This window comes from Miniopterus schreibersii, assembly GCF_964146895.1.
Source record: "Miniopterus schreibersii genome assembly, chromosome: 7".
Lineage (NCBI taxonomy): Eukaryota > Metazoa > Chordata > Mammalia > Chiroptera > Miniopteridae > Miniopterus > Miniopterus schreibersii.
The window spans coordinates 62,947,937-62,966,641 of record NC_138108.1 but is presented as its reverse complement, the minus strand read 5'-3'; the positions used below and the strand labels follow the sequence as shown (position 1 = coordinate 62,966,641).

Sequence of the window (18,705 nt, the reverse complement as noted above, 5' to 3'; positions counted from 1 at the left end):
TGCTGTATTATGTACATTATATGTTACTAAATTATAGTTTTAGAAATGCCAGATACTTTCTCATGTTTGTTTAAAGATAACCCTTTTCAATACATGGTTAGGGATTTTCCCAAATAGTCAGAATTATTGTTTTTGCAAATTTTCCAGACAAAAATTCAACATTTTCAATTTATTTAAACCTATAATTCATGAGAAAAGATAAATTTCTCCTTATTCATGAACTTCCTAAATATACAGATGCTTAGTCTATCATCCTTAATGAATGATGATGCTGTTTTATACAGAGAAAATTCCACATTGTCAAGCTATTCATTAAATACGATTTGAAAATTTTCAAAAACCAAAAGTAAGGTTTCACTATAGTATGAGCTTTACTTCTGCCCAGACCATAGTAGGAGACATCAGAGAAGGAAATCAGATGTCATTCTCTCTTTTAGCCACACAATCCCCAAGGGCAACTCTTTGTGCCTCATTTTCCAGGTCAAAGTGGCATTAATCCCCTGAGAATAGTTCATCGGTGCCCTGGCTGATCTGTATTTACTAGAACAGCACAGAGGCGCTCTGTTTATGTCTGACAAAGTAGTTAGAAATCACACTTCTTCTTCAAATCATAAATACACGTTTATCTTTAGAACATATCACCAACTGAGTCATTTTGATGTAAATATTGCACCTCTTAAATATAATGATGATATTAGAGGCTGTGAATCCACAGATTTGCGCAAGTTCTCCCTCTCAATAACTGAAAATATTTAGATCGCAGAAGCATTAACATCCTATGGAGAGTGGCAGACAGACATGTCAATAGAGTGGAACCTACCGTTTCCTGAGTCATGGATCAGGCAGCCTCACTGGCTTCTGCTGGGGAATTATGGTGCTTTTGCTAAGTTGAAAAGTTTGGGCTGTGCTGTGACCAGCAGCCCAGAAGTGACTGATTCGGGGGCATCCTCAGCTCCTTCACTCCTTTCAGCTCTGCCATCTCATAGGAAAAGGCTCTGTGGCAAAGGGCTGTAAACAACGGAAGGGGGCCAGTAGTCTGTAGAATCATCCAGCTTCCCGAAACTGGAAAAGAGACCATCTTTGGACAATAAGTCCCCAAGATGATGGAGAAGCCACATTGTGGTGGCATTGCCATCTCTTACTGCTTGGCATCCTTGTCTGGAAACTCAGTTGGCTATAATTTTACTTGAAGATTAAAGCACAGATTTTTATGTGTGTCTTCTGTTCTCCAAATGTAAAAAATATAAAGTACACCTACATCCACTTCTAACTGGCAGTATTGTAATTCAGCAGATTTCTGTTTTTCACTGAAACCTGGAGTTGAATTGTCTTGAGCCGGAAGGCATTCAAGCTGCTGTTTTTCACTCGGCTATATTTCTCTATAAGCATCTAATTGTTTCAAAAAGTGATGTACAGTATGCAAAAACCTGAATCTAATGCAAATAAGTCTGTACAGCACTAAAGTTAACAGGTGTTCTCATTAATGTAAGTAGACATGGAACAATTCTTGAATGTTTTATAAACACTCATAATCATAGCCAAATATGTTACAAGAGCATAGAGACACTTATATACCACAACATCTTTTATTCTTGTTGTGCAATCCCAGCACTTATTAATTGGAGACGTTTGTGAGTTATTAACTAGTGGCAACAATACCTGTTTCTACTTAAGTCTCTGCATCTTAAATTAGCTCATATTTCTAAATAAAATTATTGGAAACATAACTAGTGCCACCTGTCCTCCCACAGTTTGCTTATTTATCAATGTTAATGGTGCTTTAATGAAACTGATGGCTACAACGCTCATGGACCAGCAATGACCACCTTATTGAGGTTGTCTGAAGACTTTATCCAGTAACCTAAGGATTAACTCTTGAAAATTTTAAACTTGTCTCCAATTTTTCATATTATCAACTCTCACTTAGTAAGGTCCGCATCTAAGGTGAGATTCTTGGATGACCTAGTATAGATTACCCCTGCAGAATACATGGCGGCTTTGAAAAATAACCAAGAACATTCTATTTTAGCTCTATGTAGACCCACTCTGTTGTTTAAAGTCTAGAACTTACTGATATATGGGGAAATATCGTCTCATACTCTAGTTCTTCGTCTTCAAAATGGAATGCCTACTTTATTCTGATAAAAGTGTTACTAGTGGTTATCAAAACAAACCACATGCATTGCCTGAAAGAACACAAAGGTATTGCACACTTCAATATTTTACTACAATGGAGGAGGAGTTAAGCATGCACTATAGCGTAACCAACAATAAGATATAATGCATTCACTGAAATGTATAAAATAGGTAACGGTTATTTTTTATTTACAAGTGCCCCTTAGGTGTGGGTTGCGCAGCCGCTCAGTGGGTAAGCAATTGCCCTTGGCTTTGGAGTGATTGTAGTGCAGTGGGGGAACAGAGAAATCCGCGGGCACTGCAATATCCGCCTCTGTGTCCTGTGATGAAGGCCATCATGAGAGCACTTATGAGGAACACCTATTTCAAAAGCCCCTTTTCTGTAAAGGTCACGTTTAAATGGATCTGAATGATAAAAGAGAGGAAGTCAGAGGGTTCTGGGCAAAGGGAAGAACCTGCTCTAAGGAAGACGTAAGTAGATGGCTGATTATAGAGATGCGGAGGGAAATGTGGGGAAGGGGGTGCTGCAGAGCAGGGAGGTGGCAGAGTGCACAGGCCCCGCAGGCCGAGTTTAAAGAGTTTGCATTGCAGCGTAACAGCTGTGGGCAATCTCGGAATATCAAGCAGAGGAATGGGATATTCAGATCCAAATTTCAGAGAAAGGAAAACATAGATAAAATAGCGAGGGGACCAGAAGATATTATTATTAAGTCCATGTGGGAAATGATGGCAGTGCATAAGTAGTTAAAGGCACAAAAACATTTTCATAACAGTACACATGATACTCTCAGCATATATTAAAATATAAAACATAAATAATGTTTATCTATTAGTAAAAAAATTAGGATATATAAAATATATCTAATCAGCATATATTATCAAATGTATAATCAGTATATATTAAAATATATACACACAAATAATGTTTATCAATTAGTGGAAAACAATAGGATAGACAATAATTCAGTATACCTTGGGGAAAGAAATTTTGTGTTTATGTTATACTTTAGTATTTGTTAAAATTTTTAAGTTGGGCATTACTTAAAGAAGTGATAGAAATAATAAAAATCATTCTTCTTTAAAAACAGCGAGGGCAGCAGATTCCCAAATGCCATGAGACTAGATGAGTAATGCTGCACAGCGAACATAGCTCAGGCTAGAAGCTGTTCTGTGTTTGGCAGTTACTGACTGAGTGTTAGGTACCAGCAAACACAAGTCTTAGAATGATTAGTTTATCTAGAGGCAACTACTCCCCCTAAGTTTAAAAATTAACGTTAATGGCAATAAAACTCTAAGCTGGTATCTTTATACACCAACTGCTTCGATTAGTCACTTTTTCAGTCGTTTTTCATATGAGCACCACAGGCAAAAGTTTTGGTGTAGCTGACTGCAAAACTGTGGAAACTGCTAAACTATCTACTAATTACTTGGATAGTATTCTTTCATGAATATTGAGAAGACTGTTTCTCAGTGCTTAAAATATTGTACTACAGATGAAAGAATGAACACTAGTTTTTGTTTGAAATGAATTTGGGGTTGGGTATTTCGTTAATAAACAGAAAGATAGAGTGGGCAAGTGATACAGGTTGTGAATGTTCACTACAGGGCTAATTTTATTATGCAGAACAAATCTGTATTGTAAGAATTCATGAACCAAATTTCTTGAGTGTCAAAGGTACAGCTCAATTTCAATTAAAAAGCACTGTTTCTTAAAAGGTTGCCCTTAAACCTTAGATTTCGGAATGCACTTGAGATCTGTCGTGTATGCAGTCCAACATTTGTTTACTTTCCATTAAATAAGAAATTGCTTACGTGGGCAGGTTATTTTGATGTGATGACACCACTGAGGGTTTCGATAAATGTACATGCAAATCAATCAACCCCAAACATATTGAAAACATATCCAATAAACATCTGGAAACTAATGAACGCACATTTGTTAACACAAGGGGAATTGTGGAAATGCAGGATCCATTTTTGCTCAGGCTTATTTAGTAGCATGTGGATTTAAGAACATTTCACAGAGTCAGAAGAAACAGTGTAATTATAACATAAGGTTCAACATCTTTAGATATGTAGAACATTTTCCATTGCTTAAAACAAATATTCCCTAAGAAAGTATAAAACATTTTTCTGACTTGCAAAGTTTTTGCAGTCTATCATTTAAATTACTTAAATAAAGGGAGCTTTACTGCTCCCCAAAGCTGAGAATATAACACCCTCCATGCATATTAGCTTGTTCTTCTTGACAGACCAGAAAAGTGTTTGTGTGTGCCAATTAAAACAAAAATGGATCCCCAGTGGCTTGTTCCTCACACAACTTCTGAAGACTGCTATCATTGTTTGCTAGGGTAACCCTGGGTAAGGCTGCTAGCCAAAGTAAACAAACTTTTCAAAACTTTCATGACAGATGGGGGTTACAAATGCATTTTAATAAGAGGGTTGCCAAAGCAACTTATTTTTTATAATCAGCATATATTTACTTAACATCTAGCAACATTGGGAACACAAGGCAGATACTTTCTCACAAAATGTTTTAACAAGTAACATTTTTGGAAAGACAAATTGAAGACCTTTTACTTCGAACTGATATTTTACCCTGAGTTTTATGTTAACTTTGCTCGACATGTTAATAAAAATGTAGGAGTTCCTCAGACTTGACTGTAATTTGAGATAGACATGCAGCTTGATAATGTAATTTCTTTGGTGGTCATAAACACCTTTGAGACCAAGTCATTTAACTATTATAGTTTAACCATGACAACCTTCATTTGATCAGCTGTATCACATATGGAGTGTGATGCGAGATGAAAACAATGTGAATATGATGGTTTTTAAAAAAGTATTATTGCTTCATTGTTAGGCCTTTATATCTCACTGTTATGTAGCCAAAATATATATCTATATTTTTGCTGTTAGATTCAATAAAGATATGGGCAAAATTAATAATGAAAAAATAATTTATATTCACTTTAAACATATTTAGTATATTTTGACATCATTTTTTATATTCACTTAATTCAAATGTAATGATTTCATTGTGAAGTCCAAAGTGTGTCCAAAAATAATAGTAATTAAATTCTATTCCTCTTATACAGGTAATCCACTTATTTGTAAAATCTGTAGCTGTATCATTTAACATTTTTAAGGGTTCTTAGAATATCTGGCATATTTTATTACACATTTCCTATATATAGTTTCAGCTTCATTAAGGTGGAATAAAACTTCCTTAGGTTTGTAGTCAAAGATTGATCCTAAGAAAAATATGAAAGATAGTTAGTTCAAATGTAAGACTGTTTTAGTCCTTCCTAGTTTTTCCTAATTTTATCATAAGTCCTTCCTAATTTTATCATAAGTTTTTTGGATGCTTCAATTCTGTTTTAGATACATTCTCTCATAGGAGGATTGTGGTCGTTTTTGAGAGAAATTAAAGGAAAAAACATCCGATTAACAATGTTGGGTGATCTCTTAAAAGTGTACTATTTTTAGTATAATAGTAAAGAAGCAAGCAACTGTTGTCTAAGGTTTCTCTTCCAAATTTCACAACTAAAGCCAAAATCATCATAGTCCTTTCCCCATATGCAGAGTCCTTGACTGTATATGACTGTTTGCTAAAAGGGGACATCTGTAATACTTTCAACAATAAAGATAACTTAAAAAAAAAGATCTTTGTAATCTCTTAATTTTATCATTTAAAATGATGCCAATTTGATAGAATGGCATTCTCATTTTCTTCATTTGCAAAATTACTTTATGATAGTGGAGAGAAGCTTCATTTGAAGAATGTTTATTGTGTGCTTTGAGATCATTAAAGCTGATATCACTTCGCATACCAAGTGGCAGAATTCATATTCTTAATATACTAAAGTTCCGATACAATCAGCCTTTAACAAATAACGTATCATGACCAACAATTTGTGCATAATTCCATGATGTAAATGTGTCTTCAGTAATTTCTCCTTCCTCGGATATCTTGACATGAGTATTGTCTCTGCCACTCACATTGGGACTTAGTATAGGCCATTTTCTATTGTTATTTTATTTTTACATGCATATGTCCTATTTATCCAAACAGATTGTGAGCTCCTGAGGGTGGGGGCTGTGTATCCCTAGCTTCTTGCAATGTTCCTTACATGTAATGGATGCTTAATTGGTTTTTGTTGATGGTTAGGACGATGTTTGGTCAGAAACACATCCTCTCAGTCTCCTGAACAAAAAATTATTTTTGGGGTTGATTCTACAATAGGAAGAGTGCTACTAGGAAAGAGAGGGCACTTGCCACTCATGATCTCTTGCATCTTTGATAGTCTCTCAACATGAATTTGAGGCCAACTGGAACAGAAGTAGCCAATGGTATTTAACCACTGAATATGTTTTACTGATATCTACCTATAGCATAAAGTTGTCCATTGATCATTAGCAAATACATCTGATTATTGTTTAGGAAAGACTGGCAATAGCAAAATGTCTACAGTGTTTACTATGTGAATCTATAAATAGGTTTAATTTGTTTTTTTATTCTTTATTTTTTCCAAATTCTTCACAATAAATTAAATTAATCTGATAGTCAAAAATATACGTGACGTTCTAAACATTTTTTTTCTATTCCGATAAACCAAAGTACTAAGATGTTTAATAGTATAAATGCCATTCTACATATTGATTTCTTATTTAAATTAAAATCTAACATGGGAGCCCTGGTCAGGTGGCTCAGTTGGTTGGAGAGTCATTCCATACACTGAAGGGTTGAGGGTTTGATTCCCGGTCAGGCACACACGTAGGCTGTGTGTTCGATCCCCGATTGGGGTGTGTATGGGAGGCAACCAATTGATATCTCACATAGATGTTCTCTCTCTCTCTCTCTCTCTCTCTCTCTCTCTCTCTCTCTCTCTCTCTCTCTCTCCTTTCCTCTCTCTCTAAAATCAATGAAAACATATCTTCAGGTGAGGATTTAAAAAAAACAACAAACTAATATTGGAAAGACTAACTGCCAAAAACCATATGTCAAGGGTGACAGTTAATTGCCAATATTGAAAAGGGCAATACTTCAATAAAGGTAAACGCTAGTTGTTAAAACTCCTTTAAGATGCTCTAAATTAATACAATATCACCATATTTGTTAATGAAAGCCTAAAAAACAAATGTTTTCTCATCTCTTATCAATGGGGTTTGGAGGTAGGATATCCCTGCCTCCGTCGTCAGAGGAACCATACTAGGACACAGACTAAGGTTCTTAGCCCAAAGGAAAACAATGATTGAATTAATACCAAAAAAGACTTAAGGAACATGTCCGTTAGACATTTATCCAGTGGATATGCTTATATAACTTCCTAAGCATGCATTTGTTACCTGAAAGAATTCAGATGGATCCTTCTTTCAGTGTGAAAACGTTTGGGGGGAATTTCCCTAGACAGGTCATCAAGGATATCTGTTATTAGCAACACTAGCGCATTTCATTCAGATTGCTTTGGTGCCGGGGTATATCCCTTCCAAACAGGACTTTGTGGAGAAAAAGGATTTCAAGAGATATTTGTCCAAAGGAGGCTTCAAAGAAAAATGGAGACCAGCAGCTCTTGCCTAAACTTGCCATATTTTCTGTAATGTCTTTCTTTACCCACCTCACCCCAGTGTCTGTCACTTAAGCTAAACACACTATAGAAAGAATATATGAGTATGGCTTAATATCAAATCATTTATGCCTGTTACTGGTTCTACATCCCTTTAGAGTGTCATCGGAAGTTGCTCAGTCGAAAGGCTCAGTCAAAGCTAACATTCTTTCCTCATGTCTTTTTTCCCCCAAGAGTGTTGAAAATTTCATTGTTCAAAGTGCAAATATGATTTAGAAAATCATTGATCAGAAAACCTAAAGAGGTGATGTAAAAAAGTGGCTTGAGAACCTGAATTTAATGGGCTTTACCAGTCAAAGACTTAGAAACTGCTTTCCTATGAGTGACTGGGCTGGAACAGAACAAAGTCAATTACTGACTGTAATTAAGAAGTGGATGCTTTTAAACTGTAGAGAGCAGTAGCAGACTTCTCCAGACTGCCTAGTAACTCAAAAGATTAGTGGGAAGACAGGGGAAAGGATGTGAACTGAATCTCTCTGATAGTATGCTTTGAAGGAATTGCATTTGTGTAGTTCGCTGATCCACCTTCCCAAACTAAATTCATAAATCAATGATTATGTATGATTAATGCAGTGAAATACTTGGACAAAAGAAACTTTTAAAGTACATTTTTGCTTGTGGTTGTTTCAGCAGTAACAGATCTCCTTTCTGTTGTATAGAATGCACCAAAAATGCAAATGCACTGCTTAAATACTTATATTTTATCACTGTGTAAACTTACTAACCTGGAAACTGAACTATGTTGGCTCTTTTCTAAACCCTCAGAATACAGTAAATCTAATTATGTGTGTTTCTTATACTTTAAAAATGTTCCTTTCTATAATTTTGATAATGGTTTATTTATAATGACAGGGAAATATATTGTAGATTACATTTGGGCCAATTTATTTTTCCTTTTGTATGCTAACAAATTGTAATGTGATATAACACATTCATAATCAAAATATTTACATTTAGATTAGGGTGAAGGTAGAGGTCAAGGACATTACCAATTTTCCTGAGTTAGTTAGAAGTGACCTTATATTTTTAGATTACTAATTCTGTGGCAACACTTTATAAAGTAAATATTTGGGATTTTGTGTAAGTGAAGAACATTGCAAGGGTGTTCAGATAATTAGGCAAACATCAGCTTAACTGTCTTTTACTAGATACATAAAACAGAAGACTATTTGGAGGCTGTTTTGAGCCATCCCAAACCTTACATTCACTTTTATTTAAAAAAAAAAAAAGAGAGAGTGATTGGGCCTGGTAATCTGTCAAATTCTAGTGTGGGTAATTAATTTCCTCTTATTTTCTAAACTTTCACTTCTCATAATTGCAAACAGTTTGAATAGTTCCTCTCCTTACAGTTGTAAAACATTGGACTCCATCTCCCTGAAGAATGGTTGCATTGCAGTCCTGAGTGATGTTGCATCTCTATATAGTTTTGCTAAAAATAAATGACAAATGAATATTTATGTATATGTGTAATCGAAGATTTCTCTAGCACTCTGGGATCATTGTTATTAAACGTTGCCGTAAGAATCACTGAAACCTTCAGAGTGAGCTATTTTGGGTAATAATTGTCACTTTAATGATAGAATTATGGAGACAGCCTGCAGCATGATTTGTGATTTCCTGAACCTGTGCCACATTTCAGTGTTCACCTCCTGTTCAGAGCAAGCAGGGCTGGGGAGAGGTGACTAGCTCCTGATTCAGTGTGCTGAAATGTCAGTCCTCTAAACCTCTGAAGCTTGCTTGATGTGTGACAGCAGCCGGGAAATGTTCATCTTCCTGTTGAAACAAAAAGTCAATAATACAAAGAGAAAATCTTCACAGTTCAGATTGATGGCCTAATACAAAAAGCATGCCCTCACCCACGCTAATCAAATTCTTCTCTAAGTAGCCCTTTATGTGTGAAATCAAGAGCATGGCTCTGTTTCTATAGGGTCCTATCTTCTCTCACAATTCTGGGGAGGAGAAGATTCACTGCAGTGAAAATCGCATAGTTACATGCCAACTATTTAGCAGCCCTGAGAGTTTGGAATGGGAATGTTCATTTGATAAATATTCTCCATAAGAGGGTCAAATATGTAAATAAACTTCTATTCTAATATGCTCCCTTTGTGGGGAAATTGGTCCTTTATTAATTTCCTATAGATCTTTATGTAGGAAAGTAGAAATAGCCAAATGTTATTCATTTGAATGACCTTTTAGAAAAGTCTGCATTTAGTCTCTTTGGTAAATAATCTGTTTTAGAGCCCTCCATAAAAGGAAATCAAATATAGCGATACTATTAGATTTGAAAAAGACAAACAGGAAAGAGCCCAAAGTGCAGAATGAATTCTGACACACCCGGGCGCATTTTTCTGAGGTTCTGACTTAAGTGGATACTGTCTGCATTATTCTGAACTTCCTGGCTTGCTTTTCCTTGAGTTGGAGTAATTCAGCTTTAGAACTACTCTGAGTTAATCGTTCTATTATGAAAACAATAATGTATTTGTTATGACATGAAAAAACAGTTTATAGCGAGCAGTTCAAAATGATCCTAGTCTCCCAGTTCCCAGAAAGACAATTACTGGAATACAAGAAAATATTTAAGTGTATTGAAGTGTGTTTTTAAAAAAAGGATGCATATTTTTTTTAATGTAAGAGATCTATTTTATCTGGTTTGCTTACCTGTCAATTTTTCCCCCCCAGATCACAACAGCATCAGGAAATGAGTTTCTTCTACAGTCAGATATTGACTTCATCATATTGGATTGGTTCCACGCTATCAAAAATGCAATTGACAGATTGGTATGTATTTGTTTTGGCTGTTACCTTTATTAATTAAAATGTAGTCATTTAAATCTTGTTGCTTAGGCATATAACACATATACATTTAAATGGATTCTATGGATTGACAGATATTAAGTTATTTTTTAAGTTTAAAGAGAGTCCACTAAAAACGTTTCAGCGAACAGGATTTGTGGACCTAAATGTCATTTGATTTTGCTCTTTCAAAAACACAAGGCATTCATATTTTTTTAATGAACTAACACGGACATTCATCTACTAGAGACTGTAAAAAGCACACAAGCGCTTAATAACTATGGAATTTTCACATTTTCAGTTAATGCAGTTTGTAATGCATATTCTTGAAAATAAATATTAATGTGTTTAAGCCCATACTCACTCTCATAATACCAGTAAATAATAAGCCTTTGTACTGATTTTCATTGTTCTTCAGCTAAGCTAGATTGTTCTTCTCATGAAAATTACATATCTAGAACTTCATGAAATTACCCTAAGTCACACATTCAGTGTATGTTTTTAGAAAGTCAAGTTATTTAAAACTACCCATTTTATACTGATTTTAGACCAAACATCTAATTTTAGGACACTAATATTTGGAAAATCTTGAGGAAGAAATATTTTTGAGAGCTTTTAATAAGATATACAACAGGAAAATGCACTTTCTGTATGACTTTATTGCTATTTAATTGCAGTCTGCCATTATGTAGCATATTGATTTGGGGACTAAAACTTCAAAAAAATAAACAAACAAATTGACTTTTTCCTTATCCAGTATATGCCTTTTCCAGGCAGGTGTGAGTGCTTGTGCACCACCCCACACACACACGCATACACACACACATGCACATGTGCACAAGCCCACACACACACACATACATAGCTAGTCATTAAAAGGAGTGGTCTTTGGAGTCACACAGCCTGAGTTTGAGTCCTGCTTCTATCATTTACTAGCTGTGTGGCCTTGCACAAATTACTTATCTCTTTTGGCTTCGGTTTCCTTGTCTGGAAAGTAAGGATAATAATAATAATACTACCTCATAGGATTACTCTGATGAAGAATTGAGTTAATGCATGTGGAGTGCTGGGGTAATGCACAGGATTTAGTATGCCCCACATATATAATTACTATTAAAGTAGAATGTTAAGCTTAGCATAAAGGGCCCCATCCCAAAAATAATATCAGATTTTAAAATGTCCCTTTAAATCTAACATCAAAATAGATTCCCCAAATTATTTTTTGAAATATTTCTTCCTTGTAAATTTGTTCTGGCTAATTGTTTGGTATTTCCAGCCAAAGGATCCAAGTAATCCATCAAGAAACCTGGAATTATTAAAGATCCAGAGATCCTCCAGTACTGAATTACTAAGTCACTATGATAGTGATATAAAAGAACAGAAACCAGAGCACAGAAAATCTTTAAGTAAGTATTTTTCTAACTTGCTCATTTTAACTTAGTCGAAATGCATTGCTTATGAAATATAAATGTATTAAAATGAGATTTGAGCCAAACTCACACTACTCGTGAAAGATGCCTGGCCATTTCCTAGCCAGGGATTCGTGCACTGGAGGGCAGTCTGGGCATTTTCCTTGCATTATTGTTAGTAATGCCTTTTGAGAAAATAATTGTTTCAAGGTCATGGTCTCTGCTTACACCAAACATCTGAATCTCTGAGTAATAGCCATGGCGTTCAGATTGGTGATTGATTTTGAGAGTGGGAAATGTCAAGTGTCTCCAAACCTTGGTATGCTGACTATTTGATTTCCATCCATTAAAAGATGTATGAGCGACCACCACAGTTGGCCCAACTTAAACCAACAAACTCTGCAACTTTCCACACTTTCAGACCACCAGAAAGATTTAGAAATATGGCATGTGAATTAGTTGTTCTCTAAGGTCACATGGAGTTCTAATATTCTAAATGAAATGAATTTGGAATGAAAAGGAGTAATCTCACCACTTATATCATGATCTTGAGTATATCTCTTAACCTTTCTCAACCTGCTTCTTTCTCAATAAAAGGGGGTTATTAAAAGGCATCAGTCACACTTATCTCACAAAGTTGGTGTGAGTCTCAGCCTCCTGAAAGAAGAAGTAGATATCTTTGGAATCAGAGAAAACCAATGTCTTAAAGCCTCAAAAATTACAGTACCTTTCCTGCGTCATCCACATGGCTACCCCAGTCTTCTGATTCCCCATTTTTCTGCCATTTCCTCTGATAAAAATTCAATGTAGTTTCATGCTAGTATTTTGAATTTAGGGAGGATTCAGTAAGCAGAGAAGAGATGCTAAGATAATATATACATATGTACATAAGTATATGTGCTAGCTGACTATATATATGTGTGTATATATATACACATATATTTGTGTGCATTAGGAAGACTATATATATAATATACATGCACATGCACACACATATCACAAGGAAGAGGAAAGCTATTTATATGTAATAACATATCTTCCAAAGCTAAATAATTGGGAGACTAAAAATATAGAAATAACATGACAATTTCAAGTAGATTCACCCCTTCAAAATTGTCATTATTTTAAGAACTGAATCATAATTTCACCAACTGCTAGACACGTATTTAGTTAGCCAGTTGTGTTAAGTTGGAGTTTAAAATGATCAGTGTTAATGTCTTGAACTTCATAGTGCTTTGCAAATATGTTGTGGAGAATTAGCAATTCCATTTAAAAAGATTCTTCCACATGATGGTACATGATGGTACAGTTTAGAGTTATCTCATTTGAACATTTCCCTTAAACTCCTGGTCATTGTCCCCTTTTACTTCATATGGGATCAGACATCAGGTAAGATTTTGGAATTAAAGTTAAATTGTGAGTATATGATGTTAATTATATAGCCATTTTGAAGTATATATAAAGGATGTAATGATCAGTAGATCTGGAATCTCAAATATAATTGCTGCTTTAAAGGAGAACTTGACACACTTCTTAAAGCCTGGAGCTCTGGAAAAAAATTAAGGTTTATAAAAGTGTGTTTGAGAAACACTGAGGCAAATGGATTCTTTGTTCGGGAATAGTCACATGAAATGTTTTAGGATGATACTGGGGGAGGAGGATTCCTACAGACAGAATACCACCTACTTCTCTTCAGAATTTATTTTTAATTCAGAATTTATTTTTAATTCAATTATTTGTTTATTTGGGGATTAAATTCAATCCTGCCTAAAGACAAGGGAAGAGACACATAGAATTTACTTTATTCAATTCAAAATGTACGTAATTGTATAATGACCTTAAATTCATCTCCTTTTGCCATCCAAAAATAATGATAGCTAGTAAATATTGAGCACCTAGTGTTCACTAGGCATTGTTCTAAGCACTTGTGTTATACTGACTTAATCATCCCACTAATCCAATGATGTAGGTACTGTTATTAACCTTATTTTATAGATGAGGAAACTGAGGCACAGAGAATTAAGACAACTTGTACAAAAACAAGTTATGGAGACAAGTTTTAAAGTTAAGCAATCTGATATTAGAGCCTATGCTTTTAATTGTTATACTGTATTGAAGAGAGCAAAAAAAGGTAAACTTAGTTTATCAACCTTGGACTTGATGGAAATATTGTATTAAAACGGGATCCATAGAGATCAGTAAACTTAACCAGAGACCCAAATTCATATTAGCAAAAGAATTAAAACCAGATGTTTTCTTTGGACTTTGATTTCACCATTAAAACAAAAGGGTCATTTAATCTTTAATGCTAGCCCTAATTTTAGAAAATGCTTCTTTTTTGTGTTTTGGTGTGTATTTATAGTTGTAAGCATTTGTTAGAGCTAGCATGATTTTTGCTATGTAGGATATGGTTAATAGCCATCTATTACTTTGAATTAAGTTTATTCAGTATTTGTGTATTCATTTTAATTTGAAAGCCATAATGACTGACCCACCCACGCAGTATCAAATCAGACTATGCACTTTAAATAGTGATTGCCATATTTTATATTGGTAATTTTAAAAATATTTTTTCAAGTAAGAAATATGCTGTGTGAAACTCCTCTGATCTCAGTCCTAGATTTGGACACCCAAACTTAGGTTTTTAAAATATGCATTCAGTTTTATGCCACCCTCTTGAGATTAAATAATTATGTAGAATTAGAGATTCACAGTGTCTCCTTCCTTATTACTAGTCTAAGCACAAACTTTATTGTCAGTTTGCTGCCTTTGGCTTCCTGTGCCCTTGATGTTCCCACGAGTTTTGTCGCCAAGATTGTAGACAGATAAAGCCAGAATTCCTTTTTTAAAGGCCTGTGAGCATCATTAGCAGCTAACAGGTGGTCATTTCATTGTCCAGTTTCCCTGTATAGCATGGGAAAAAATATGCACTCTCAATGAGCGAATTCAGAAAGTTAAGTGCTTAAGTATACTTTCCTTTTTAAAATATGATTCTAACCTGCCAACACTATTAAGTACTAATCAGATATTTTAAGATATCAGTTGAGTCTAACAGACAAGAAGCCGGAAAATTCAATGCAAGGGCCAAATCACTGTGGGAAATTCAAGACACCAGCATGGGATGAGAGTGGGAGAGCAGCTCTCCAGGGATGGCTGTTATGGAAAATGGAGAGTCAATCAAAGAAAATGCTAACAGATTTTTCCAAGTCTTCCACTGATGGCAAAGATATAAATCCTGCATCAGATAACCTTGGAGAGGTTTCATAACTTTTCTGAGCTTCACTGCCTAGATCTATAAAAATGGGTTTAATACTGTCCTTGCAGGATCATGTGAGAATTTGAAATTAGATATGTAAATACTTAGCTCACAGCAGGCACTCAATAAGTAAAAGCTCTTATTATTATTCTCTATGTCCCCAAGCAGATGGCACCAAAATAGGGCACGAGCCAAGGGTGGTGCCTGATGGAAGATTGGAGCAGGGCATATATACTTGACATCCTCTCCCTGAGTGTAGAGGAAATAGGGGAAAGGAGCCAGGATTGGAAATGGGAGCCATAGCTGCAAAACTCTAAATATGAGCAGCTGGTCTTTCCCCTGGCGACTCCCCAGGTGAAAATGGCAGCCAGGGCATTCTTGGGAGCAGCACACCAGGAAATAGCAGAAGGGAGCCAAGAGATACTCTTGATTCTTTTATACCCAGAAGAGCATGTCATTTAAGAAGTTCCAGTTGATGGAAACGATTCAGCATCTAGACATTTCACTATTCCTTTAGACATAGCTCTAGTTTATTCATCCATTCATGTTTTCAGTAATAGATACATCTGAAGGTGCACAACAGAAATTTTTTATGTCACTCATATGTGCTTTCATTTATTTAAAAATTGTTTTTGTATTCCGTTTATGCTCGAGGGGTAATATATCTCATGTTAATCAATTGTTAAACTGTAAAGATTACTTTTATATAAAATGAGCATTTTTAGCATTATAAATAAGAATCCCAAAATGAATGTGGGTTAGAAGAATGACATAAAAAGTCAAGAGAGCTAAAAGGAAATGAGTTTCTTTTTATCTTTTTATTAAATTATCATAAAAAACAAATGTGTTCTGCGTAAAGTCCTGAAAGTATTTAGATATAGATTTCTCAATGTGATAGCCCCTTAGTAATGTGTGTAATAAGGGTGTAAGTACCAGAGTACAGGGTAAAGATAGAACTGGAAAAATTGGATTGAGACATTTATACGATGTAAAAAATAAAAATGCTCGTGGGCCTTTAATGATATCTTTGTTTAAAAATTTGCCTGCAAAGAAATCTTGGTCACGCCAAGTGAAAAATAGTGTGATTGAGAGAAGGCAGTTAATCTGCCTTGTACTAATCTAAATAACGATAATACTGGTCATCCACAACTCTAAGTAGACTGTGTTTGCAAAACCCAGTTGTAAACCGGTTGCTCAGACCTCAACATGTTTTCATAAGGAAACCATGTACAAGCCACAAAAGCACCCTTGAACCTTATGCAATCAATTAGAATGCTGTTTCTAGGGAACTGCTCATTCTGAGTTTGTTGCACCCTGACCCTAGGAGCTAAGACTCCCCAGGGGCATTGCTTTCTATCTGGTTTCCTTTTCTTCCTCCCCTTCTCCCGCACCAGCTCCACCAAGGCAATTAGGGTTCTCAGACTGGCTTTGGCTAGTAGGATCCAGAACCCTAAAAATCTCCGGTGGTGGCAGTGAGGAGAAGCTGAGTCTCCAGGCCAGAAGAAACAGTGGAGAAGGAGAGATGGGGGACTTGGGAGGAAGCTTATGCAGCACGGGCGGGTGGTCTTTGCAAGAAATGTGCGTGATCACAGATTAGGCCTGGCACTGTCCTAAGCGCTAACATTTGATGAATCTGGGTGTTGTCTATATGAATGGTCATGATGCTATTGCTTTCAGTATGTTTGAAAAGTTTCACAAATTAAAAACTGGAGTACGCACACACACACACACACACACACACACACACACACACACACAGCATTACTTATGTTCATAATTCAATAAGAAAAAATATATATTTTCTAATTGCAGTTTCAAGACCTTTAAAGATCAAATTTTCTGAATATGTGTTACATTTACCCCTTTAAATATGAAACATTGAAAACTCATTGTTTTCCTGTTTTTTCCCCAAAAAGCCAATATTTTTTTCTTCTTGTGACCTTTATGGTAACTATGTAATTAAGAAAATTTGTAAGATGTTTATTATTATCCAAAATGGAAAAAGTCATATGGGTGTCTTAGATAAATATGTAATTAGCAATTGTTTTAAATGCATATTCTGAAACCTGTTCTGGAGACTCACATAAATACAGGTTTTAAACTTTCTTCTTATTAGGTAGTTTATTTAAAACAGACTAATCTTGCCAGTGCATGAAAATAATAAGATGAATAAGCCATCTGTCAAGAAAATAAAGACAATGTTAAAATTGCAAAAATAAATTATATATAGCTCTGAAGAGACAGAACGACTGTCACCTGAAAAAAACAAAAAGGTCATAATATTTTTGTAGAATATTATGGGTTATTGTGTTATCTAAGGGACAAAGGTTTCTGATTTGAGTAAGATGGTCAATCATCTGATTTTTTTTTTCTAAAATCAATAGTGCCACCTGGGCACCAGTTTCATAACATATCCTTCTGAGAAAAACAAATGATTACACTGAAGTGTAAAAATAAAGATAAGTTTAACTATAGTTATAAGACAGACAAAATATCTAAGGGACAGTGAGTGTCAGTTCTTTCTGGATTGTGTTCCACAAGTTAAGGGAATTTTTTATTTCAAAATATTCCAGTTTATGAAGAAAAAATGTAAAGTTCTAAATAAAAATTCATGTTGCTAAAGCTGAAGGATTTCAATGTCATGAGAAAAAACCAGTAAAGATTAGACACACACTTGATAATCAGGCATCCGAATTACTTTGTCAAAACAGTATTATTCATGAAGGTCCCAGGGCTTCGCTGAGGTTGTGTGTGACCACAGTGATTGCTTTGAAATGTGTTCCCAAGATAGCAGCAATCCCAACTTTCCTGGGACCCATAGATTGGAGCTTCTTCAAACCATTCCGTTTTCCATGAATCATTTGATAAGACTTGTTATAAGCTGAGCAAAGAATGTTCTGATTAATCTCTTCTTTCCCATCCAAGGGGATGATCTTGCCTTCTGACCTGTGGGTGTTCGTTGTCATGTATCTTGTAGCATCAGCTACTCTGAAAGTCTATCTAACCCTATCAGCACTCAAGCACTAGATCACCCCATCCCCTCCTGACCCTGGCGGTAACTTGGTGACCATATGTACCCTTAGATGAACTGCATTTAATCAATTTCTCATTTCATTAGGTCAAATGGCATTTTTATTTCAATAATAGGCCAAATCCAGAGGGCTTTTTGCTCTAACTCTCAAGCAATATTTCATTAACATTAATACACTACTGTGATTGTAAACAATAGAAAAAATGCTCTTTGATCTCTTCTGAAAGTTTTCCTCTGTTTATTCTATGACTTTAGAATAGGCATATATTATCATTTCCTTGTAGAGTTAGGCATATAATATTTGTTCGCTTTTGTCATATCAAGTTTAAAGTATTTTAGTTAAACATGAGATGTGAGGCATTCTTACAGTGAATCCCTGTGAGGAGAAAAACATTCCTTTGAATGCAATGATCACCTCTTTATGTTTGCAGGATTTATTCGGTGTACTCCTAT

General features: G+C 35.2%; 1 protein-coding gene across 1 annotated transcript in view; it reads left to right on the top strand.

Moving 5' to 3' along the window:
• ARHGAP15 (Rho GTPase activating protein 15) overlaps window positions 1–18,705 on the top strand; it is a 575,548-nt gene that overhangs the window by 273,236 nt on the left and 283,607 nt on the right. The window contains exons 7-8 of the mRNA XM_081142712.1: window positions 10,443–10,541; window positions 11,833–11,962. Coding sequence (XP_080998838.1) covers window positions 10,443–10,541; window positions 11,833–11,962 — 229 coding nt within the window. The remainder of the gene's footprint in view (window positions 1–10,442; window positions 10,542–11,832; window positions 11,963–18,705) is intronic.